Source organism: Ursus arctos, unplaced genomic scaffold (assembly GCF_023065955.2).
Source record: "Ursus arctos isolate Adak ecotype North America unplaced genomic scaffold, UrsArc2.0 scaffold_12, whole genome shotgun sequence".
NCBI classification, from domain to species: Eukaryota; Metazoa; Chordata; class Mammalia; order Carnivora; family Ursidae; genus Ursus; species Ursus arctos.
In genome coordinates, this window is record NW_026622786.1 from 42,119,010 (window position 1) to 42,146,103 (window position 27,094).

Here is a 27,094-nt window from a genome sequence, read left to right on the forward strand (position 1 = left end):
GCTAGATTAGGGAAGTTTTCAGCTACAATTTGTGCAAATATCTCTTCTAGACCTCTGTTTTTCTCCACCCCCTCAGGGATGCTAATGATTCTGACATTGGAACGTTTCATTGAGTCAGTAATCTCCCGTAACCTACATTCCTGAGCGTGGATTTTTTTGAGTCCAGATTCTATTTTAGCTTTTTCTTCTACTAACCCATCCTCCAATTCGCTGATACGTTCTTCTGCTTCATTCACCCTGGCCGTCAGAGCCTCTAGTTTTGACTGCATTTGGCTCAAAGAATTTTTAATTTCTGCCAGATTCGCTCTCATTTCCACCCTTAGAGATTCTATATTCTCATTAATATTTTCGTTAATACTTTTTTCAAGTCTACACATCATCTTGACCATTGTTACTCTGAATTCCATTTCTGATAATTTGGTTATATCCATATCCATTAGTTCTGTGGCAGAGGCCACAGACTCATTGTCTTTTCTTTGCTGGGGGGGGATTTCTCCTTCTCGTCATTCTGATGAGGAGAGGTTAGGGGGTTGTCCAGAGCCCAAATTACTGACTGGGACCCAGGCCGTGCGCCCTTGTTTTATAGGGATCTTAGGGATGTGGGCTTCTTGACTTTTCAGCCTGCCTTCTGGGGGAGGGGCCTGCCACTCCGATACTCAGGCGACCCTGTTTGGGTAGAGTCTCCGTGTCCCCTGCAAGGGGGGATGGGGATGGGCACACTGCGAGCCGGTATTTCCAGGCTTTTGTTCTCTGGCGGCTTTCCCTGGCAGTTTGCTGTGCCTCTTCTGAGAGTCAGAGCAGCAGTGGCCGAATCTCAGCCTCTGTCTCAGAACAGAGGGATCGCGGACTGTTCTCCACTGATGTTCTGGCCACTTTAACTCCATTACTGTTGGTGCTGCTCAACCCTGCAGCGTCCCGGGATGTGTGCCCCACACCCGGCATCCCAGCCCTCACTTCCAGGGCCGTCGCGTCTCTGTCCTTTGTGTTTCTACACCGCCAGTCGCCCCACGTGCTCCCGGAGCTCCCGGTCTCAGTCTGGTTCCAGTGAGCGCACCGGAGCTCCGTTTCAGTCTGGTCGCGCGTGCTCCCGGCTCACGGTCTCAGTCTGCTCTCTCGCAGGTGCAGGTGCCGGTCCGCGAGTCCGCCCGCTCCCCCGTGCAGGTGGCTACCGCTTCCCGGCGCCCGGATGCAGCAACTCCCTCCCCCTTCCATTTATCTTCCGATATCTGTGCGCGGTTTCACGGCTCCCCACTTCGTACCTCAATATTCAGCACTGGAGATGTTCGTTTGTAGAGATCCAGATGTATCTTCTTGCATCTCAGGCTGATTCCGTGGATGTTCAGGCTGGTCTGGTACCTATCCAACTCGACTCAGGGGACCAGCTGAAAAAGGGGTCCCCTACTCCTCCACCATCTTAACTCCTATTATATATTTTTAAAAGACTTTTTATTATTTGAGAGAGAGAGAGTGCGCTCACACAAGCAGGGGGAAGGGGCAGAGGGAGAAGCAGACTTCCTGCTGAGCAAGGAGCCCAATATGGCTCAATCTCACAACCTGAGAAAATCACCTGAGCCAAAGGCAGACACTTAATGGACTGAGCCACCCTGGGGCCCATATTATTATTCATTTTTTATATTATAGCCCCTCTAGTGGGTATGAATTGGTTTAATCTCGCTAATGACAATGTTGAACATCTTTCATCTCCTCACTAGCCTCTATATATCTTCTTTGGAGAAATGTTTATTCAAATCCTTTGCCCATTTTTAAGTTGGGTTTTTGTCCATTTGTTGTTGAGTTATAACCATTCATTATCTATTCTGGATATGTGTCTTTGTAAGACACATGATTTACAAATATTTCTCCCAATCTGCTGTTTTTTTCACTTTCTTATTGGTGTCCTTTTTTTTTTTTTTTTTTTTAAGATTTTTATTTATTTATTTGACAGAGACAGTGAGAGAGGGAACACAAGCAGGGGGAATGGGAGTGGGAGTGAGAGAAGCAGGCTTTCTGCCTAGCAGGAAGTCCGATTTGGGGCTTGATCCCAGCACCCTGGGATCATGACCTGAGCTGAAGGCAGACACTTAATGACTGAGCCACCCAGGCGCCCCTATTGGTGTCCTTTGAACCACAAAAGTTTTTACTTTTGATAAATTCTAATTAATAATTTTTTCCCCTCTTTTCTGCCTTAACTTTTACTCCCTGCTTATGCAGAACATCAAGGTCAGCCAGAGGTGAGGGGTCAGGGACTTTTAAGGTCTTTCCTGGACATATGTGCAATGCTGCACATGCCTGTGACCTTCTAGATTTCTAGAAATATGTTGGAACTTTTCAAACCCCCTGTTAATAAAATCTCATTGCCCAATTTTTCCTTTTAAGTTTTTTGGTCGACCTCTTATTAGCCCTCACTGGTATCACCACCTCAGGTAGCTATAATATTAAACAATTGCCACTGATTGTTTTTAACAAAGGCCATAGGGATAGATAGGACTCTCCTGTGGAGCAAGCTCTAAGTCAGATCAAATAAAGGTTAAGTCCTGAGAAGGAACTTTGCAGGGAGCTGCCATATAGGTCAAAATAGAACTTTGTGAAACTCCAAAATCACTAAGTTTCTTTTAGTGGTTGCCAGGCCTGGTTTTTGCAGTTACCACAGTTGTGAGATTGTTGGTTTTCAAGAATATGGAAGAGAGGGGGATGGGAACAGATCAAATTAAAAATCCACAAAGTTCACTGTTCTTATGGGGATTCAGCCATTTTTCTTGAAATGAAAAGCCCCCTGAGTTTCTGAAATAAGTCTTTCATTAATTTTCAGAGTTCTTAAATTTTTGATTTTGACAATTCTTGCCAGTGTTTTCACTGCTTTTCCGGAAGAGATTTCTGGAGATTGTTACTCTATTGTGCTAGAAGTATTTCTCTGTGCTGTAGTTTTGGCACTTCATATGCACCCAGTGCTGTGCTAAATGCATTAACTTGATAATCTGATTTAATCTTTAGAACAATTCATAAAGTAGGTACTGTTATTACCCACATTTTACAGATAAAGCAACAGAGATTCAGATTAGCAGGAACTTGCCCCAAGTCCCACAACCAAATGGTAGAATTTAAACCCAGGCATTAATTCCAGAGCTTATACTCTTAAATATCATTTTACAACTCTCCTATCAGCCTTATCCGAAAACCCAAGGGGAAAGAAGTTTAAGCATCAGCAATATTTAAGATAGTATAAATATGGCTATTAGATCAGAGATAAAAAAAGGTAAACAGAAATGACAATACCTGATATTATATATTCTGTTTTAATATTTCCCTCCATACTTTAAGGAAAATATATTATGCTAAAGGCAATGTGCTTCTGGGGTTAAAAAAACTAATACATTATAAAATAACTTAGAAATTCTTTAGATATTAAATAGTTTAAAGTTTTGTACCACTATCAAAAACAAATAGGATTTATGTTCACCTGTCAGTAGAGAAAAATTCTGAGGAGGAAAATGGGGCTCCAATTAAACTTTCTATATAAAATAATTTATACTAATAAGAAATGAATAAATCCAACAATGACAGATTCCAGCATCAAGTCCTGATTTATTGATCTACCTTGCTTATTGCTGGTTTCACTGAAGTGATCATTTAAATAAGTCTCTCTCTTTTTTAAAGAATTATTTATGTATTTGAAAGAGAGAGAGTGCATGCATTTGCACATGTGTGGGGGGGGTAGAGGGAAAAAATCTTGAAGCAGACTCCCCACTGAGCACAGAGCAAAACCAACACAAAGGGGGGGGGTGCCTCAATCCCACTCCAAAACTCTTGAGCCTTCATTAGATGCCAGTGGGGAGCCCCTAGGATTTAGAAGGCTCTAACTACTAGATTAATGAAAAGACATACACCCTCTGCCCAATTTAATCCCCAGGAAATCAAGGACACCCAGAATTAACCCCCCAATTGGGGCACAGAGTCCTGCGATCCAGGACATGCCCCTGAGGCCTAGGGGGTCCTCACAGCTTCAGACCTAGCCCCAAGTCCACACCTGAGTTTTATTGTTGTCTTAAGACAATAAGTTCTGGGTAATTATTATATAGTAACAGATACTAATATAATAGTGGTAACAATACAACAGCAAAAGAAAGACACACAAATTTCCCCAAACTGGAAAACAAATGGAAGTGTGTGGAAAGATAAAAATGATGAGGAACCCACAGTCCAGAATATATTTAACAGGGGATATAGTCAAGGGCGAGACATTTTCTAAGCAGAGCCTCAAAGAGCACCAGGCTTGGAGTAGGCAGGTATGTGACAGGAGTGAAGAAGAGGAATTAAAAATGGGAGGTTAAATGAAAGTCTGTGTCCAAACAACTACAGTAGTCCCACATGTCATTCTAATTCCTGCTCTTTCCCTTTCTTCCCTGAACAGGAAGATAGCCTGTGGAAAAACAAATTTTCAACCAGGTAACATTTCCCTTTAAAAATTATCTGGGGGTGCCTGGGTGGCTCAATAAGTTAAGTGACAGACTCTTGATTTCAGCTCAGGTTATGATCGTGAGTGGTGGGATCAAGCCCCACGTTGGACTTCGCGCTGGATGTGGAGCCTGCTTGGAATTCTCTCCCTCCACCCCCCCCACCGTGTTGTGCTCTCTCAAAAAAGAAAAATATTATCTGGTCTGCCTGGGGAGACAAAGGCTGCTAGGGTGAGTAATGGGCTTCCCAGAATACGGCCTTTTTCATTCTGTATGGAGGTACACCTTGCCCACTAGGCTATTTCCAGACCATTATCCTAAAGAAAAGCATACCAATCCACAGACCTCAAAGAAGTAAACAAAGTCCAGTTAGTCTTCCTGTTCATGGGAAAAACAAACATTATAACACATTGCAAACCCACGCAATCTATCTAAGAATATCAATCCAGTCACCAATTAAACTTTCAAATTTGAGAAGAAAACCACCAGTACAAGAATGAAAGCCCAAGACAGACAAAATTGACCCCAGAGGAAGGAAGACACTTCAGGAAACAGAAATATTAAATGGCAGATACAGCTCTCCCTTCTCAGGTTATTATTATTCTAAATATTTATCCTTGTCATTTTGCATATTATAATTAGTATATTATTTTGGATTGCTATCAACAAGTCCTATCAAGTCAGAGAGGTGGGTATTAAAAAGCGAATTTTCAAGGAGCACCTAGGTGGCTCAATCGGTTGAGTGCCAGACTCTTGGTTTCCATTATGGTCATGATCTCAGGGTCATGGGATCAAGCCCCACATCTGGCTCTAAGCTCAGGGAGTCTCCTTGAGATTCTCTCTCTTCCTCTGCCCTTCCCCTACCCCATGCTCTGGCACTTGTTCTCTCTCTCAAATAAATACATTTTGTAAAAAAACAAAGAATTTTTAAATTGTTTTTAAATTAAAAAAAATAAAAAAATTTCAAGCTTCCATTTAGCATATAGCTAAAGCTTCTATTTAGTGTATAAGTAGAGGTAACTGGATTATAAGAAATGAAATTCTCTCTCTTTTTTTTTTTTCAGAGGGAGAGAGAATCTCAAGCAGACTTCATGCCAAGTGCAGAGGCCAATGGGGGCCCAACCTCATGACCCTGAGATCATGACCTGAGCCTAAATCAAGAGTCCAACACTTGGGGTGCCTGGGTGGCACAGCGGTTAAGCGTCTGCCTTTGGCTCAGGGCATGATCCTGGCGTTATGGGATCAGGCCCCACATCAGGCTCCTCCGCTATGAGCCTGCTCCTTCCTCTCCCACTCCCCCTGCTTGTGTTCCTTCTCTCGCTGGCTGTCTCTGTCTCTGTCAAATAAATAAATAAAATCTTTAAAAAAAATAAAAAATAAATAAAAAAAAAAAAAGAGTCCAACACTTAGGTCTTGGTGGCTGGGTGGCTCAGTTGGTTAAGCGTCTGCCTTCAGCTCAGGTCATGATCTTGGGGTCCTGGGACTGAACCCGAGTCAGGCTCCCTGCTCAGTGGGGAGTCTGCCTCTTTCTCTCCTTCTGCCCCTCCTCTACCTTGTGCCTGTGCATGCTCTCTAACAAATAACTAAAATCTTAACCAAAAAAAAAAAGTCTGACTTAACAAACTGAGACACCCAGGTGCCCCTAAAATTTTCTCTTTAAAGAGCACCCTATAATTTATATATTAAACACACACACATGCTGCAGAGTGTTAATTCTAAGAAAAATTGAATCCACAGCTAAAAATTACTCTTTGCAGTATTAGTTTCTACCTATTAAATGACAATCTCTTTAACAGATGGGAGAGCTAGGAGCACTCAGTGCAGCAGTATCCTAACATTAAAAAGACCTTTCAGAACTTCAAAACATTACACTAAGTGAAAGAACATGAACCCAAAAGGTCACATATTGTATGATTCTATTTATATAAAATGTCCAGAATAGCCAAATCCACAGAGAGAGAGGTAGATCAGTACTTGTCAAGGGCTGGGGGTAGGAGAGAACAGGACATGATTACTAATACGTGGGGGTTTCTTTTTGGGGTGATAAAAATGTTCTGGAAGTAGAACGTGTTACTGGTAGCACAACTCTGTGAATACATTAAAATCCACTCATGTGTATACTTCTAAAAAGTGAATTTTATAGCATGTGAGCTATTTCTCAGTAAAGCTGTTATTTAAAAAAAGACTTTTCAGAGAAAAAAGGTTGTAGTTCCAAACCAATGTTTGGCAAAGCTTATATAGGAAAATCTTGTTAATCACTTTCACAAATGACTGACCTAACTTAGAAAAAAGCTTATGCCAGGATTTCTTTAATCTAAATAAGCAAGAAATCTTTCTGGTAATTGAGTAAATCTTTCAAATGTTCACAAACTGTTTAACTTCCCAAGGAGTTCAGATCTTATTTTTTTAATAACTTTCTTCATTAAAATAGTTTTCCTGAATTTAAGTATCTGGCATATAATAAATGCAATTAAAAATAATTTAACAAGCATTTCTTAGAAAAGAACTTATTTTGGGGGCGCCTGGGTGGCACAGCGGTTAAGCATCTGCCTTCGGCTCAGGGCGTGATCCCGGCATTATGGGATTGAGCCCCACATCAGGCTCCTCTGCTATGAGCCTGCTTCTTCCTCTCCCACTCCCCCTGCTTGTGTTCCCTCTCTCGCTGGCTGTCTCTCTGTCAAATAAATAAATAAAATCTTTAAAAAAGAAAAAAAGAGAAGAAAAGAACTTCTTTTGGAACAGTCACATTCCAAGATCATACATTTATACCCTAGAAGCATTCCTAAGATGTTTCTCAAATATTGAGCCCTTCTTGTGGCTTTCATGTATTTTCTTTTCCATAAGGATTCTTTTTATCAAACCCCTGTAACTTAAACAACAGAGCAGTATAATGAACACTTGGCAAAATATTTTTTAAAGTTGCATATTAAAAAGAAACTGCAGCAATTAGGTACATCATTCCTCACAGCAGAAAAATGCAAAGTGAGTAGCAATTCTCCTTATAAATCATCTAGGACATAAGTATCTACAGAACAGAAAGATAAAAAGTATTAGACAAAATAGAACATCTTTTTATGTTAAAAACTCTAAATAAATTTGGTACAGAAAAAATGTACCTTAACACTATAAAGGCTATATATGACAAGCCATAGTTAGTATCATACTCAACAGTGAAAAGACCGAAAGCTTTTCTTTCCCCTAAGACCAAGATAAGAGTGCCCATTCTCACCACTCCTATTCAACATAGCACTGAAGCTCTAGCCAGAGCAATCAGGCAAGGCAAAGGAAAAAAAGGCATCTAAATTGGAAAAAAAAAAAAAGTAAAATTGTCTCTGCGCATGATATAATCCTATAGAGAGAGAATCTTAAAAGACCACCAAAAAACTGTTAGAACATAAACAAATTTGGTAAAGTTGCAGGATACAAAAGCAATGTATAAAAATCAGTTGCATTTCTATATACTCATAATAATCAATCAGAAAGAGAAATTAAAAGGAACATCGTAGAGTAAGAAGATCCTAAGCTCATTTCATACCAGGGATACAACTAAATAATACTCACATCAGTGTAAGTAACCGAAAAACTGACTGAAAAACTCTCCAAAGCTAAATGTAGAGAAGGGGCCACATCAAAGTGGGTAGGAAGAGCAGAGGTACGGTCAGGAGCTAAATGGACCCATAGGGCTGTTCATGAGAGACAGGGATACCACCAGTGCAGAGAGGGGAGAGAAAAAGACCCTCACACCAAGCACCTGAGCCGCCTGAACCTTCAGAGTAAGATAACCTGAAGCTTTGACTCAAATTTTACAAGCTCTTACAATTGGCGGAGCTTAACACCTAGAACTTCAAAAATCAGCATGCTTGGCTCTGTACGAACCAGAGGAAGACAGGAAACTGGGTCCCCACCCTTAAAGAGACACTACTACAAACAGCCCCACTCAGATACAGCATAGAAGCAGCAATCTGAAAAATGCCTACGGTATATGAGAGGGAGATTTGTTTACTAATCTAAGAGCATGTGCTGGAGGGGCAGGGATCTTTGGGAGAATTCTCCAGGAACAAAGGAACTGGAAAACACAATTTCCTTTCCCCACCACCCAGCCTAGATACACGGATACCTCCAGTAACCACTGAAGCACTAATATTTCACAAATAACTTACTAACAGTGTACTCTGCCCTGGTGTTCTCCTGCAAACAAACCCTCTCCAACTAGGCCTTCCTCCAAGCTCCTCCATAGCAGACCTGCACAGTCCTTACTAACACACCACCCCAGTCCCTGATTTCTCCTGTGGTCCTATCCCCTTCAATACACATTTAAATGGAGCCCATCCAAAGTGATGCTGTAAGCCTGGCAGTCTGTAAGCAGCCCTGACAGGGGCCAGCACCACTTCAAAGTGACTCCGGCCCCAGGGAGAAGGAAAAATAACTACACACAACAGTCTAAATGTGGCTCCAGCAGTGGACTGGGGACAGACATCATGTCTGACCGCAGGACCTGTCCAAAAGTGAAAGCTTCTCAGGGACAACACAGGGAAAGCACCCTGCAGTTCAGTGCTATTGCATCTCCGACATACACCTGGTCTGACTCAACTCAATCCTAAGGCAGCCCCAAACTGGCCCACTAAAAACACAGGGACCACGCCCTGCCACAACAAGCAAAGACAGCCACTTCAGACAACTTGGCTGAAGGCAACAGTGGCTCAGCCACAACACCCAGGCACATACAACACACATAGGAGACACCCCGAAAGCACCAGGTTCTAGTGAATAGGGGATACTACACTGTAGGACACTAGACCTCTTCTTCATAAGCTCACTATTTTCAAGGGCAGGAAATAGGGCTTACTTAGACATAGAAATATACACAGAGTTAGACAAAATGAGGACACAGATGAACATGTCCCAAATGAAAGAACAAGACAAAATCACAGCAAGTGAGCTAAACGAAGTGGAGATAAATAATATGCCTGAAAGAGAATTTAAAGTAATGGCCATAAAGATACTCACTGGACTTGAGAAAGAATGGAGGACCTCACTGAGATCCTCAACAAAGAGACAGAAAGCAAAGCAAAACAAAACAAAACAAAACCAATCAGAGATGAAGAACTCAATAACTCAAACTAAAAATACAGTAGATGGAATAAATACTAGACTAGAGGAAGCAGAAGAACAAATCAGTGACCTGGAAGACAGAATAATGGAAAGCCATCAAGCTGAAGAGGAGAGAGAAAAAATAGTAATAATAAATGAAAATAGACAAAGGGAACTCGGCAACACCATCAAGCATAATAACATTTACATTATAAGGATCCCAGAAGGAGAAAGAAATAAGGGGGTAGAAAATGTATTTGAAGAAATAATAGCTGAAAACTTGATGAATCTGGGGAAGGAAACAGACATCCAGATCCAGGAGGCACAGAGAGCCCCCAGTAAGAACTTCCCAAGCAGGCCCATACCAAGATACATAGTAATTAAAATGGCAAAAAGTAGAGATAAAGAATTTTTAAAGTGGCAAAACAAAATAGAACAGTTACATACAAGGAAAACCCCATAAGCCTATCGGCTGATATTTTACCAGAAACTTTGCAGGCCAGAGGGAGTGCCATGATATATTCAAAGTGCTGAAAGAAAAAAAATAAATAACCTGCAACCAAGAATACTCTATCCAGTAAGAGTATCATTCAGAATAGAAGAAGATAAAGAGTTCCCAGACCAAAAAAAGTTAAAAGAATTCATAACCACTAACTCAACCATACAAGAAATGTTAAAGGGGACTCTGAGTGGAAAGACCATATGCAGGAATAAGAAAAGCAGGGAGCACAAAAACCGTAAAAATAAGTATATCTATAAAAATCAGTCAAGGGACTCACAAAATAAAAGGATATAACCTATGACACCCTGTGCCTAAAATGTTGGAGAGAGACAAGTAAAAAATGGCTTCAAACTTTAGTGACCAGCAACTTAATACAGACCACTATATGCATAAGATGTGATTACAAAACTAACAGTAACCACAAATAAAAAACTGGTAATACATATGCAAAAAATAAAGAAAATGGAATCCAAGTATATCACTAAATAAAACCAGCAATCTGTGAAGAGAAAAGAAGAAAGGAACAGAGAAGAACTACAAAAACAACCATAAAATAAGTAACAAAATGGCAGTAAGTACATACCTATCAATAATTACTTTGCATGTAAATGGACTACACCCTCCAATCAAAAGATGTAGGGTGACAGAATGGATAAAAAAAAGCAAGAACCCATCTCTATGCTGCCTACAGGAGACTCATTTCAGACCAAAAAACACATTCAGATTGAAAGTGAATAGATGGAGAAGCTATTTATCATTCAAAGGGAAGTGGGGGGAAAAAGCCAGGTGAGCAATACTTCCATTGGACAAAACTGACATTATTTATTTTTTTGAAAGTAAGTTCTACATCCAAAGTGGGGCTTGAATTCATGACCCTGAAATCAAGAGTCATATGCTCTACTGGCCAAGCCAGCCAGGCGCCCCAGACAAAATAGACTTTAAAGGAATTGTTTATTTATTTATTTTAGAGAGAGATTGAGAGAGAGAGCATAAACAGAAGGGGCAGAGGGAAAGGAAGAGAGAATGTCAGGCAGACTCTGTGCTGAGCATGAAGGCCGGCAGGGGGGTTCAATCTCATGACCCTGAGATCAGGACCTGAGGTGAAACCAAGAGCCAGATGCTTAACTGATTGTGCCACCTAGGCGCCCTGACAAAACAGACTTCAAAACAAACACTGTTAGAAGAGAAAAAGAAGGACACTATATAATCATAAAGAGAACAATTCAAAAAGAAGATAAAACAATCGTAAACTTTTATGCACCCAGCATGGGAGCACCCAGATACAGAAAGCAGCTAATAAAAAACATAAATGAAATGATCGATAGTAATACAATAATAGTAGGGACTTTAACGCCCCACTTACATCAATGGATAGATCATCCAAAAAGAAAACAGGAAACAGTGGTTTTCAAGGACACATTGGAAAAGATGGATCTAACAGATATAGTCAGAACATTCCATCCTAAAACAGCAGAATATATATTCTTTTTCAAGTACACATGAACATTCTCCAGAATAGATCACATAATTACGTCACAAAATAAGCATCAACAAATTAAAAAAATCAAAGTCATAACATACATCTTTTCCAACAACAGTGTTTTGAAACTAGAAATCAACAAGAAAAAAAATCTAGAAAAAAAAAAGAAAGAAAGAAATCTAGAAATAACACAAATACATACAGAGGTTAAGTAGCATGCTACTAAACAATGAATGGGACAACTAAGAAATCAAAGATGAAATCAAAAAATACATGGAGACAAATGAAAATGAAAACAAAATGGTCCAAAATCTTTGGGATGAAACAAAAGCTGTTGTAAGAGGGAAATTTGTAGCAATATAGGCCTAACTCAAGAAGCAAGAAAAATCTCAAATAAGCAACCTAACCTTACACCTAACAGAGCTAGGAAAAGAAGAACAAAGAAAACACAACACCTTCCTTCCTAGAAGGAAGGAAATAATAAAGATTAGAATAAAAGTAAATGAAATAGAAACTAAAAAAAAAAAAAACACAAAATAAAAACACAACAGAACAGATTAATGAAACTAGAAGCTGGCTCTTTTAAAATATAACAAAATGGATAAACCTTTAGCCAGACCCATTAAAAAAAAAACAAAAACACTCAAATAAACAAAGTCAGAAATGAAAGAGGAGAAATGACAACCTACACCACAGAAATACAAAGCATTTCAAGAGAATATTATGAAAAATTATATGCTAACAAATCGGACAACCTATAAGATATGGATAAATTCCTGAAAACATCTAACCTTCCGAAACTGAATCAAGAAGAAACAGAAAATTTGAACAGACCAATTACCAGCAATGAAACTGAATCACTAATCAAAAAACTCCCAACCAACAAATGTTTAGGACCAGATGGCCTCAGGTGAATTCTATCAAACATTTAAAGAGGTACCACCTATTCTTCTCAAACTATTCCAAAAAATAGAAGAGGAAGGAAAACTTCCAAATTCATATTATGAGGCTCACATTACCAAAAAGAGAACTACAGGTCAATATCTGTAATGAATATAGATGCAAAAATCCCCAATAATATTTTTATTAGCAAACTGAATCCAACAATACCTTTAAAAAATCATTCACCATGATCAAGTGGGGTTTATTCCCAGGATGCAAGAGTGGTCCAATAGTCACAAGTCAATCAACGTGATACATTACATCAAAAAGAGAAAGGATAAAAACCATATGATCATTTCAATAGATACAGAAAAAGCTTTTGACAAAGTAGAATATGCATTCATGATAAAAACCCTCAACGAAGTAGTTTAGAGGGAACATACCTCAACATAATAAAGACCATATATGAAAAATCAATAGGTAACATCATACTCAATGCTGAAAAACTGAGAGCTTTACTAAGGTCAAGAACAGGACAAGGAGGGGTGCCTGCATGGCTCAGTTGGTTAAATGACTGCCTTTGGCTTGGGTCATGATCCTGGGGTCCTGGGATTGAACCCCGCATCGGGCTCCCTGCTCTGCGGGAGTCTACTTCTCCCTCTCCCTCTGCCTGCCGCTCCCCCTTGTTTTTGCTCACTCTCTTCTCTGTCAAATAAATAAAATCCTAAAAAAAAAAAAAAAGAACAAGACAAGGATGTCCACTTTCACCACCTTTATTCAACATATGAATTCAAGTCCCAGCCATAGCAAACAGACAGAAAAAGAAGTAAAAGGCATCCAGGTTGGTAAGGAAGAAGCAAAACTGTCACTATTTGCAGATGATATGATGCTATACACACACACACACACACACACACACACACACACACACACACACACACACACATATATATTTATATGACTCCACCAAAAAACTAGAACAGATAAATGAATTCAGTAGGGTCACAGGATACAAATACACAGAAACCTGCTGCATTTCTATACACTAATTATGAAGTAGCAGAAAGAGAAATGAACAAAACAGTCCTATTTCCGATTGCACCAAAAGGAGTAAAATACCTAGGGATAAACTTAACCAAGGAGGTGAAAGCCCTGTGCTCTGAAAACTATAGAACACTGATGAAAGAAACTGAGTATGACACAAATACAAAGATTTTTCATGCTCATGGATTAGAAGAACAAATAATGTTAAAATGTCCATACTACATAAAGCAATCTACAAATTTAATGCAATCCCTATCAAAACACTAACAGCATTTTTCACAAAACTAGAACAATCCTAACATTTGTATAGAACCATGAAAGATCTTAAATAGCCAAGGCAATCTCGGAAAAGAAAAACAAAATGTAAGTATCACAGTCTCAGATTTCAAATTTTACTACAAAGTTATAGTAATCAAAACAGTATGGAAAACAGTGTGGAGGTCCCTTAAAAAGTTAAAAATTGAGCTCCCCTATGATCCAGCCATTGCACTACTGGGTGTTTACCCCAAAGATACAGATGTAGTGAAGAGAAGGGCCATATGCACCCCAATGTTCATAGCAGCAATGTCCACAATAGCTAAATCGTGGAAGGAGCCGAGATGCCCTTCAACAGATGACTGGATTAAGAAGTTGTGGTCCATATATACAATGGAATATTACTCAGCTATCAAAAAGAACGATTTCTCAACATTTGCTGCAACATGGATGGCACTGGAGGAGATAATGCTAAGTGAAATAAGTCAAGCAGAGAAAGACAATTATCATATGGTTTCTCTCATCAATGGAACATAAGAACTAGGAAGACCGGTAGGGGAAGAAAGGGATAAAGAAAGGGCGGGTAATCAGAAGGGGAAATGAAGCATGAGAGACTATGGACTATGAGAAACAAACTGAGGGCCTCAGAGGGGAGGGGGATGGGGGAATGGGATAGGCTGGTGATGGGTGGTAAGGAGGGCACGTATTGCACGGTGCACTGGGTGTTATACACAACTAATGAGTCATTGAGCCTTACATCGGAAACCGGGGATGTACTGTATGGTGACTAACATAATATAATCAAAAATCAAAAAAAAAAAAAAAAAAAAACCCAGTACGGTACTGGCACAAAAACAGACACACAGATCAATGGAACAGAATAGACCAGAAATAAACCCATGATTATATGGTCAATTAATCTACAACAAAGGAGGCAAGAATATGCAATGGGAAAAAGAGAGTCTCTTCAACAAACCGTGTTGGCAAAACTGGACAGCTACATGCAAAAGAATGAAATTGGACCACTTTCTTACACCATACATAAAAATAAACTCAAGGGGCGCCTGGGCGGCTTAGTTGGTTAAGCATCTGGCTTTTGACTTTAGCTCAGGTCATGATCTCCAGGTTGTGAGATTGAGCCCCACTTTTGGGCTCCATGCTAGGCATGGAGTCTGCTTAGAATTTTCTCTCTCCCTCAGCACCTCTCACCCTGCTCGTGTGTGCTCTCTCTCAAGAAAACAAAAACAAAAACAAAAAAAAACAACCTCAAGATAGATTAAGGACCTAAATGGGAGACCTGAAACCATAAAAATCCTAGAAGAGAGCACAGGAAGTAATTTCTTTGACATAAGCCACAGCAACATTTTTCTAGATAATGTCTCCTGAGGTAAGGAAAACAAAAGCAAAAATAAATTATTGGGACTTCATCAGAATAAAAAGCTTCTTCACTGTGAAGGAAATAATCAACAAAATTAAAAGATAATCTACTGAATGGGAGAAGATATTTGCAAATGACATATCCAATAAAGGGTTAGTATCCAAAATATATAAGGAATTAATGCAATTCAACACCAAAAAACAAATGATCCAAAAAAAAAATGAGAAGACATGAACAGACATTTCTCCAAAGAAGACATCCAAATGGCCAACACACATGAAAAGATGCTCAACATCACTCATCATCAGGACATACAGATCAAAACCACAATGAGATATCACCTCACACGTGTCAGAATGGCTGAAATCAAAAACAAGAAACAAGTATTGCAAGGAACCCTTGTGCTCTGCTGGTAAGAATGTGAACTGATGCAGCTACTGTGGAAAACAATGTGGAGGTTCCACAAAAAATTAAAAATAGAACTACCTTATGATCCAGTAATATGAAAAGATATATGCACCTTTATACTTAATGAAGCATTATTTATAATAGCCAAAGTATGGAAGCGGCCCAAGTGTCCCTCAATGGATAAATGGTTAAAGAAGATGTAGTGTAAAGAAAATATTATATACACACACACACAAATGCACACACACAATGGAATATTATTTAGCCACAAAAAAGAATGAAATCTTGCCATTTGCAACAACATGGATAGATCTACAGGGTATATTGCTAAGTGAAATATGTCAGAGAAGATAAATACCACATGATTTCACTCAGAATTCGGAAACAAAACAAAGGAAAAAAAGACAAAATTAAAAACAAACTCTTAACTATAGAGAACAAACTGATGGTTACCAGAGGGGAGGTGGGTAGGGCGAGGGGTGGAGTAAGTGAAGGGGATTAAGAGTACACTTATCATGATGAGCACGAAGTAACACGTAGAATTGTTGAATCACTATATTGTATGCCTGAAACTAATAGAACGAGAGAAAGAGAAGAGAGAAGGCGAAATTAAGAGAACAACCCTATTATAATAGTAATAAAAAGAATAAAATACTTAGGAATAAATTTTACCAAGGAGGGGGCCTGGGTGGCTCAGTCAGCATCTGCTTTCAGCTTGGGTCATGATCCCAGGGTTCTGGGATCCAGCCCCTCATCGGGCTCCTTGCTCAGTGGGGAGCCTTCTTCTCCCTCTCCCTCTGCTGCTCCCCCTGCTTGTGCTCGCTTGCTCTATCAAATAAATAAATAAAATCTTTAAAAAAAACTTTAACCAAGGCGGTGAAAATCTGTACACTGAAAACTTTTAAGACTTTGATGAAGAAACTGAAGTGACTAAATAAGTGAAAAGATGCTTCATGTTCATGGATCAAAAGATCTAATATTGTTAAAATCCCTAAAGCCATTTTAGATTCAAAATTCCAGTGGCATTCTTCACAGAAATAGAAAAAACAATCCTAAAATTTGTGTGGAACCACATGACATCCCAAAGAGCCAAAGTGATCCTGAGAAAGAACAATACTGGAGGCATCACACTTCCCAATTTCAAACTATACTACAAAGCTATAATAATTACACAGTATGGTACTGGAATAAAAACAGGCACATAGACCAATGTAACAGAATCAAGAGCCTAGAAATAAACCCTTGCATAATAAGGCCAACCTATATTTGACAAGAGAGCCAAGAATACTCAATGAGGAAATGACAGTCTCTTCAATAAACAGTTATGGGAAAATTGGATAATCACATGCAGAAGAATGAATTGAACATCCATCTTACACCACTCAGAAAATTGGCTCAAAATAGACTAAAGACTTATATGTAAGGGATGCCTTGGTGGCTCAACTGGTTAAGTGTCCAACTCTTGATCTCAGCTCAGGTCTTGATGTCAGGGTTGTGAATTCAAGCCCTGCACTGGGCCCCACACTGGGCACAGAGACTACTTAAAAAAAAAAAAAAAAAAAAAAGACTTAAACATAAGACCTGAAACCATGTATCTGCTAAAAGATAACACAGGGAAAAAGCTCTTTGACATTGGCCTTGAAAACGATATTTTGGATATAACACCAAAATCACAAGTAATGAAGGCAAAAGTAAATAAGCGGGACTTACATCAAACTGAAAACCTTACGTAGAGCAAAAGAAACAATCAACAAAATGAAAAGGTAATTTACTGAATGGGAGAAAATATCTGTAAACTATCTATTTGATAAGGAGTTAATATCCAAAATATATAAGGAACCCATAGAACTCAATAGCAGAAAAAATTAAAAAATGGACAGATGACTTGAATTGACATTTTTCCAAATAAGACACATAGCCAACAGGCACATGAAAAGGTGCTCAAAATCACTAATAATTAGGGAAATACAAATCAAAACCACAGTGAGATATCACCTCACATCTATTAGAATGGGCTATTATCAAAAACACAAGAGATAACAAATACCGGCAAGGACAAGGATAATAGGGATACTGGGTACACTGTTGGTGGGAATGTAAATTGGTACAGCTACTATGGAAAACAATACAGAAGTTCCTCAAAAATTAAAATAGAACTACCATATCATCCAACCAATCCCATTTGTGCGTATATATCCAAAGGAAATGAAATCACTATTTTGAGATATCTGCACTACCATGTTCACTGCAGCATTATTCACAATAGCCAATAATATATGGAAATAACCTAAATGTCCTGTTAACAGATAAACAGATAAAGAAGATACAGAGCATGTAGAGGTGGGTGTGTGTGTGTGTGTGTGTGTGTGTAAAGTATATTATTCATCGGTGATAAAGAAGGAAATCCTGCCATTTGCGACAATATGGATGGACCTCGAAGGCATTATGCTAAGCGAAATAAGTCAGAGAAACACAAATACTGTATTCTATCACTCACATGTGGAATCTTTTTGAAAAAGCTAAACCCATAGAAACAGAGAGCAGAATGGTGGTTGCCAGAGGCTGAGTGAGAGAAATGGGGAGATGTTGGTCAAAGGGTACAAATTTCCAGTGAGAAGACTAAGAAATCCTGGGGATCTACTGCACAGCATGGCAACTACAGTTAACAATACTGTATTATATACTTGAAAGTTGCTAAGAGAGTAAATATTAAACATTCTCAATCCCCCCAATATACACATAATCCTGTGAGGTGATGGACACATTAATTAATCTTACTATGGTAATTATTTCACAATATGTATGTATCAAATCACCACATTGTACACCTTAAATTTATACATTATATATCAATTATATCTCAAAGAAGCTGGAAGAAAATTTAAAAAAAAGAACAGAAAGATAAAGCTGTCTATATCAAATAGTAAAAGGGAAGAGAAATACCTTTTCTATAAAAGAAGTAGATATGTTTCATCTATTCCAAACTTACAAATACAAAAATATAAGGAAAATGTGAATAATTCAGGAGATGCTAACATAAGCAATAACTAAAATTTACATATACATATAAAAAAAATCTTGAGAAGATTAAAGATTACGAGCAGTACATCTTTAAAAAAGGCAGAGGAGTGCCTGGGTGGCTCAGCTGGTTGAGCATCAGACTCTTGATTTTGGCTTGGGTCATGATCTCGTGGTTGTGGGATTGAGTGCCACATCGGGCTCTGCACTCAGCACGGAGTCAGCTTCGGATTTTCTCTCTCCCCTGCCCCTCCTCCTACTCATTCTCTCTCGTGCACTCTAATAAACAAATTTTTAAAAATCTTTAAAAAATAATAAAATTAGGGGTGTCTAGGTGGCTCAGTTGGTTAAGCATCTGCCTTCAGCTCAGGTCATGATCCCAGGAGCCTGGGATTGAGCCCCACGTCGGGCTCCCTGCTCAGTGGGGAAGCCTGCTTCTCCCCCTCCCTCTGCTTACCGCTCCCCTTGCTTGTACTCTCTCTCTCTGTCAAATAAATATCTTTAAAAATAAGAATAACAATAAAATTAAAAAGTCAGAATCAAGGCTGAGGGTACAAGGTATTGGAATATTAAAGCTTTCTACACTACAGAATGAATTACAGATGTGTGATACTATTTATATGAAAAAAGACAGCATTAATATCCAAAATCTACCATAAAAATAAAGTTATTCTAAGATAAAATTGAGCATATGTGATTTTTAAAGTTGTTTTAAGTAGAAAAAACTATAAAAAGATGAGCACTGTGCAAGCACTCTCTTTTGATACAAAATTTAAACCTCAGTAGAAAACAAATAACCCATAAATTTATAATTCATTGATCACCATTGTTTACACATTGGTGTATTTATATCTAGACTTTTTTCTCTGCCTAAATACTTATACAATATACTACATACATGTTTTTCTGTTTTTTCTAATTACAAAATTACAATCATACTCTCTACCTACTACTCTTTTCATTTAACGAATGTTCCCATGTCATTAAAAACAAATGGAAACATGTTTTTGGCACTACAATATTTCAAATTATGTATGCACCATAATTTGGCATTAGACTATTTCCAGTTTTTCATTATTGTTAAAATGCCATAGTGATTATTTTTATATATAAATCTTTGAATCTGATCACCTTCTGGAAAGAAACACCTAGGGGTGCCTGGGTGGCACAGCTGAGTGACTGACTCTTGGTTTCGGCTCAGATCCTGATCTCAGGATCATGAGACAGAGCCCCAAGTGGGGCTCTGCCCTCAGCATGGAGTCCGCTTGAGTTCTCTTTCCCTCTCCCTCTGCCCCTCTCCACTGCATGCTCTCTCTCTCTAATAAATAAATAAAAATCTTTAAAAAATATATCTAGAAGTGTGATTTCTAAGCTAAGGAATCTAAACATTTTTTTAAAGATTTTATTTATTTATTTGACAGAGAGAGAGAGTATAAGCAGGGGGAGCAGCAGAGGGAGAGGGAGAAGCAGACTCTCCGCTAAGCAAGGAGCCTGATGCAGGGCTCGATCCCAGGACCCTGGGATCATGACTGGAGCCGAAGGCTGATGTTTAACCGACTGAGCCACCCATGCACCCCGGAATCTAAACATTTTTAAGAGTCCTGATATAAGATATTACTTTCCATTACGATACTTACATGGCTCACCCATAATCCACAGTATATGACAGTGTACCTCTAAAGTATGTGTTTACATGTTCACCTCTTTAAAAAGACTATAAGCTACTGTGCAAACTCATATTCATGTTACAGTCATCTTTGTAACCTGGTATCTACCACATAGTAAATACTACATAAATGGCAAATGAATTACAGCACAGTGGCAAAACGATACTGTCTGGTGAAAAAGAATGAGAAATTCTCACTGGGAACATACTGTCCTACCTCTGCTGCTGAAGCAAAGGAATCAGTTGATGCAATGCTCAAGGAGTCTCGCAGGCCAAATTCATCCATATTCCCCTTCACGGTGGTATCTGTATCTTTATCTTAAAAGTAAAAGAAGAAAAGTTAAGAAACTGATATTCCGGGGCGCCTGGGTGGCACAGTCGTTAAGCGTCTGCCTTCGGCTCAGGGCGTGATCCCGGAGTTATGGGATCAAGACCCACATCAGGCTCCTCCTCTGGGAGCCTGCTTCTTCCTCTCCCACTCCCCCTGCTTGTGTTCCCCCTCTCGCTGGCTGTCTCTATCTCTATCAAATAAATAAATGAAATCTTTAAAAAAAAAAAAAAAAGAAACTGATATTCCTTGTCACTGACATTCTATAGTAGGTATTTTCTTTTTCTTTCTTTCTTTTTCTTTCTTTCTTTCTTTCTTTGTTCTTCTTTCCCTTTCTTTCTTTCTTTCTTTCTTTCTTTCTTTCTTTCTTTCTTTCTTTCTTTCTTTCTTTCTTTCTTTTGTCTTGGTTTAGACTGGAACCTAAAAGAAAAACAATAAATATAAACCAATGCGGTATAACCTGATAAGATTCTCAAAATGTATTCATTGTTTAACTAATTCTGAAATACTGCCAAGCAGAAGAGAAAGTACTATAAAGCAGACTTTTTACTTTAAAAAGGGATTAAACTTAATATCAGATTTAAAAAGCTTTTGGATATGTAATAATTTAACTGGAATATAACTAGAGTTGGATTATCTGCCATACATTGTAAAATCAGCATAAACCAGAGCAGTCTGAAACAGAGCAAATTAGCTGCAAGTGACCTTACCCAAATTGTGAAAACGAGTAGGTTCATTCAAATTAAATGAATTATTAACGTAAAATGTTGTCTGGCCAGTCACTTGTGATAAACTGATTAAAACAATTTAGGAAGAAAGTATCTCTAGGGGCGCCTGGGTGGTTCCACTGGTTAAGTGGCTGACTCCTGCTTTTGGCTCAGGTCATGATCCCAGGTCCTAGGATCAAGACTCAAGTCGGGCTCCAAGCTCACCAGGGTGATAGATAGATATGTTCTTCAGTCCTTAAGGCCTACTTTGAAACACTGAAAGGCCAAAAACAATCAGAGCTAGGTCCCTGATGTTTACTCTGGCTATGTGAGGGTCAAATATAACCGTCCCAATGATTATAAGGGCTGAAAAGGTTTAAATACTTTGGCAAATGGTTTTATCTGGCCATGCCGAGACAGTCTACCTATTAACATATGCAGCATTCTGAATGTGGTATCAATATCTTCACATACTATCATCAGAAATCTGTTAACATTAACTTTTCAAATAAATACTGAACTTGCTTACAGATGTGTCTACATTGTAGCAAACAACTGATATCCTTTAAAATTTATCACAACTATGAAAAAGCAAAGAACAAAATATATACTAATTTTTCTTACTGATCCTCAATCTGCTAAATTTGTCAGATACTTTATCTTCTTTAAGAAGGAACTAGAAATTTCTTTGGCTTTCATTCATCCAAATTTCTATTCTATCATTTTTCCCAAAATAGAAGTTCATTACCTTTACCAGAAATTTTCCAAGTTCTATTTAAAACCATCAAGTACCAGAAAACATGGACATTTGTGATTCTATACAGGAAATGTAGAGTTTTTTCTTAAATGCAAACCATTAATTTAATTTAAACTCAAGTTTTGCAACGAATTTATATTCCAAACTATAAGCCAAGCAGAAAAGCAAATAAGACATAACTGGTTCATTACTATTAGATATTGAAAATAACCATATGCATATTTTTTTCTCCTACTTTATATTTAGGGAGCCCACATTTGACAACTTAACCATTTGTCTTCCAAGATTAAATTATAATTGTTTCCAGATGAAGGTTACATCAACCCTTTTAAAGTACCTAACTTCACAGCTTAAAAGCCTTCTACTACTAAATGACTATTAATAGAACAAATAAGAAGTTAAATTATTCTATTTTCAAAAATATACGTTCTTTTAGAAATTTAAATTTTTCATTGAACTTGAGAACTAAACAACATAATTGGTTTTATGCTTATGAACAGCCATCAGATTGGTATTTTTGGACATTCAATAATCCAGAAAAACTCCCATTATTTTCTTTTCAGTGCACATGTGATTTTAAAAAATGCACAAACTTTGAGAGATAAATCATTTACAAAATTGAACTGGCATTTACAACTTTGAAACCTTTATCTTCTTATTTTTCCATTGTTAGTATTAATTGTGGAAAATGAAATCTCAGTACAATTTTCATTATGCCAAACCACTTTTAAAGCAGGATTAAATTACGAGTCAATTAAGTTAAATCTTGGTTCCATATGACTTCAGCTATTTTCAGAGTGGAACACAGACATTTATCTTATGTCACTTTACCTTTCAGACATTACCCATGAGCTGTTAAAAGTCTGTTTTACTTCACTCAACAGTAACCAGCTAGTACTTTACTAAAAAAAAAAAAAAAAAAAAAAAAACACCTAACAAAGAAAAATGGCTCAGAGGAACTGGAAAGATTTATTCATCAAATTTAATTTCATAAACCACAGACCATACCTCTCACTTCAGTAACTGCTATGATTCCTAGAATGCCAGCTTAAATTATGAAGAGAAATGATTCACCTGTTTTTTTAGATAAGCCAATAAAAAGTATAAAGAAAGAATACTGAGTAATATCTCAAGCTACCTGCTATCATGAATCAAATCAAAATTTAAAATACTCTTTCTAAAAAGTATAAATTCTTGATTGTGGTACTGAAAGACAGGGACAACTTAGAAAACTGGAAACTAACGGCTTCATGTTAGTCAATATTTTCAGAAACATCTTACCAAATTTTTCTTAGCCGAAAAAAATGCAAAAAACACATTATCATTACACACCCAACAAAATACCATAAATTGGAAAAAAAATGGCAATTTTTTTTTTGTTAAAGATGTACAGCAATGGAAACTCACAAACCCCTGGTAGAAATTCAATTGGTAGAACCACTTTGGAGAGCTTGGCAGTATCTCTGAAAGTTCAAGACTGAATTCTCTGTTACTAGCAATTCTATCCTTAGGTGTTTTTTTTACAGAAATGCATGGTTATATACATAAAAGAATGTTGGTAACAACACTGCTTATAACAACTCCAAACTAGAAAAAAACCCACAATTGTCCATCTACCATAGAATACACAAACTGGGGTATATTCAAAGAAGGAAATACAACAATAAAAGTGAATAAAAACGAATTCCTGCTATATGCAAGAATAAGGATGAATCTCACATGTTGAGTGAAGAATTGTATGTATGATTTCATTCACATAAAGTTCAAAACAAGCAAAATTAAACTATAGTGATTAGGACTACATTTAGTTGGTCAAACTGTTAGAAAAGCCAGGAGGTAATTAGCATGAGCATCAGGACAGTGGTTAGTTTTAGGTGTGTGGGGGAGGGGTGTTGATTGGGACCAGGTACAAGGGGACCTTCTAGGGAGTTGTCAATGTTTTATTTTTTTATTTTTATTTTTTTTTAAAGATCGTGCTCTTTCTCTCACGCTCTGTCAAATAAATAAATAAATAAAATCTTTAAGAGTAAAGATTTTATTTATTTATTTGACAGAGAGTACAAGCAGGGGGAGCAGCAGAGGGAGACGGAGAAGCAGACTCCACACTGAGCAGGGAGCCCGGCATAGGACTCAATCCCAGGACCCTGGGATCATGACCTGGGCAGAAGGCAGATGTTTAACCGACTGAGTCACACAGGCGCCCCTAAAGATTTTTTAAATTAGCCTCTATACCCAATGTGGGGCTCAAACTCACAAATCTGAGATCAAGAGTTGCATGTTCCACCAACCAAGCCAGCCAGGTGCCCTGGCAATGTTTTATTTTTTAAAGTATTTTTTCAAAGATTTTATTTATTTATATGAAAGAGACAGAGCATGAACAGGAGGAGGGGCAAAGGAAGAGGAAGAGCGGGGAGCCCGATGCAGGCCTTGATCCCAGGACCTCAAGATCAGACACTTCACCCACTGAGCCACCCATGCTTCCCTGCAATGCTTTATTTTTTGATCTACATGATAGTTACACAAGAGAGTGGGATAAATCACTATGCTTTTTTGTTTTGTGCACTTTCCTCTAAGGGTTTACATAGAAGGAAAGAAAACAATGTATCCATACATCTTGCCCCCAAATGGCTGAGAGCAGAAAAGACAATCAAGTATTTCAGTGTTGGCAGTAAAGCTGTAAATTATTAGACACAAATTTTATTCCCTGATAAGCACCTATAATGATGCTAAGTTCAAAAAGTCAAAAGATCTGATGAGTCTGTTAAGAATAATAGCAAACTGGGGTGCCTGGGTGGCGCAGTCGTTAAGCGTCTGCCTTCGGCTCAGGGTGTGATCCCAGCATTCTGGCATCGAGCCCCACATCAGGTTTCTCTGCTAGGAGCCTGCTTCTTCCTCTCCCACTCCCCCTGCTTTTGTTCCCTCTCTTGCTGGCTGTCTCTCTCTGACAAATAAATAAATAAAATTAAAAAAAAAAAAGAATAACAGCAAACTGAATACCAGTAGTTGCGGGAGACTCAAAGGCCATACAGATATCACTCACAACCTTTTTCCTCCTGGCTTATCAATATTTCTTTGCTATTTAGTGATTGGTTTAGAATTTTAAGTGGGAACGTTTTGGTGGCGATAATCAACTATTTACAGGAAGAAGACATGGAAACTAAGCAATGCTTGCTATTTAATGACAACAATAAGAGTGTTATGAAACCAATATACATTTATTTTGCACTTACTACTTGCCAGAAGCCAAGTTACATGCTTTACATACATTATCTCATAATTCTCACAACAATCCTTTGAGATAGTTACTATTCTTTTTTGCATTTTATATATCAAGAAGCTAATGTACAGAAATGTTAAGTGATGATCCATACTCACACAGTTAAGAAATGGAATGGCAGGATTCAAAACAGGTCATCTGACACCAGATTCCACGCTATGAAACTATGGAGCTGTGGTGTCCAACACAGTAGGTGCTAGCCACATGTATCTACTGAGCACACGAAATGTGGCTAGTCAGAACTGAGCTGTGCTGTAAGTGTAAAATACACAATGGACTTTGAAAGCTCTGTACCAAAAAATATAAAATCTTATTCATATAAATTGGGTTTAAGAAAATATATTATTAAAATTAATTTCACTTCTTTCACCTTACTTTTTCATGTGCCTACTGGAAAAGTTAAAGTTACATTTGTCGCTCACATTATATTTCTATTGGACAGTACTGTTAGAGCATTCCTTTCCCATATCTTATCTCAGTGCAGAGTTTACAAGTCCTTTACAGGATTCAGACTCAACTCACATTTTTTGAGTGTCTAGTGGTAGCGCCCACGGCATTCTGCTACATGCTTTCACAGGCTATTACATTTTATATGTGTAACTGTTAGGCAGGAATAGCCTAATTATCCACAAGAATGCTTTATTGCAACTAAAACAAAAAAAAGCCATTTTCCAATCAAAATCTTCAATGCTCCTTGTCTGGTTTTCAAAGCTTTCCATAATTTCTGTTCACCCTACTATCTAATCTTGTTTTCTATTAATTAATAAAAGACCCCTCAGCTGTGACTGTACTATACAATACACCATAGCATTATTACACTATTATTAAATACCACCTTACTATGTATTACATAATGCGCACTATATGCAATATAGTATACTTGGTATTATACTACAGTATATATACTATACTATATTATATTATATATACTATACTAATTATATTATACTTACACTATATTATATACTATACTATTAACTATACTCCACTTGCCTTAGTAATAATGCAATGGGTAAAAGCTTAGGCTTTCGAGTCAGCCAGGTAGCACGTGGATCCAAATTCTGATCCTAGCTTTGCTACTTGCTATCAAGGTACACTAGGGATAACAATATTGATTTCATAGAGTTGTCATAAGGATTAAATGAGAGATTTATGGAGGTGTAGTACTTAGTACATAGTGAGTGCTAAATAATTTTTCACTGCTATTGCTATTGCCATATGCATTATTTTTTTTTAAGATTTTATTTATTTATTAGACAGAGATAGAGACAGCCAGTGAGAGAGGGAACACAAGCAGGGGGAGTGGGAGAAGAAGCAGGCTCATAGCGGAGGAGCCTGACGTAGGGCTCGATCCCATAACGCCAGGATCACGCCCTGAGCCGAAGGCAGACGCTTAACCGCTGTGCCACCCAGGCGCCCCCATATGCATTATTTTCAAGCCTTTGGTTTCTTCTGTATTTTCTCCAACACATAAATCTTTCCTTCTGTTCCCCTGCTCCCTACTACCCAGAAATACATGTTGTTTTATAATACACAACTCAAGTACTATCACCCATTAAGTATCCTCCACAAATTATCTAATTTTTTGTTTCTATATAAGGCAGTGCAGCAAAAGTGTTAAAATCATGGGTTCTGGAGCCAGATTGCTTGGATTCAAATTCGGACTCTGCTACTTAGCTGTGTAACAACCTTGAGTAAGCTTATATTCATTTCTCAGTATCCTCGCTTGGAAAATGGGAATAAAATCTACCTCACAGAGTTGTGTAAGGATTAAATGAGTTAATACATGTAAAGTAAGCATCCAATAAATATTAGCTATTCATATTATTACATAAAAGGTAAGTATAATT

At 38.0% G+C, this 27,094-nt stretch overlaps 1 protein-coding gene across 3 annotated transcripts in view; it reads right to left on the reverse strand.

The window, feature by feature from the left end:
* The window catches only part of MIGA1 (mitoguardin 1), a 96,352-nt gene that overhangs the window by 21,972 nt on the left and 47,286 nt on the right, over positions 1-27,094 (reverse strand). For all 3 annotated transcript variants that reach the window (XM_026497766.4, XM_026497769.4, XM_048220417.2), the window contains exon 8: positions 20,393-20,493. In XM_026497766.4, the coding sequence (XP_026353551.1) occupies positions 20,393-20,493 (101 nt within the window). The remainder of the gene's footprint in view (positions 1-20,392; positions 20,494-27,094) is intronic.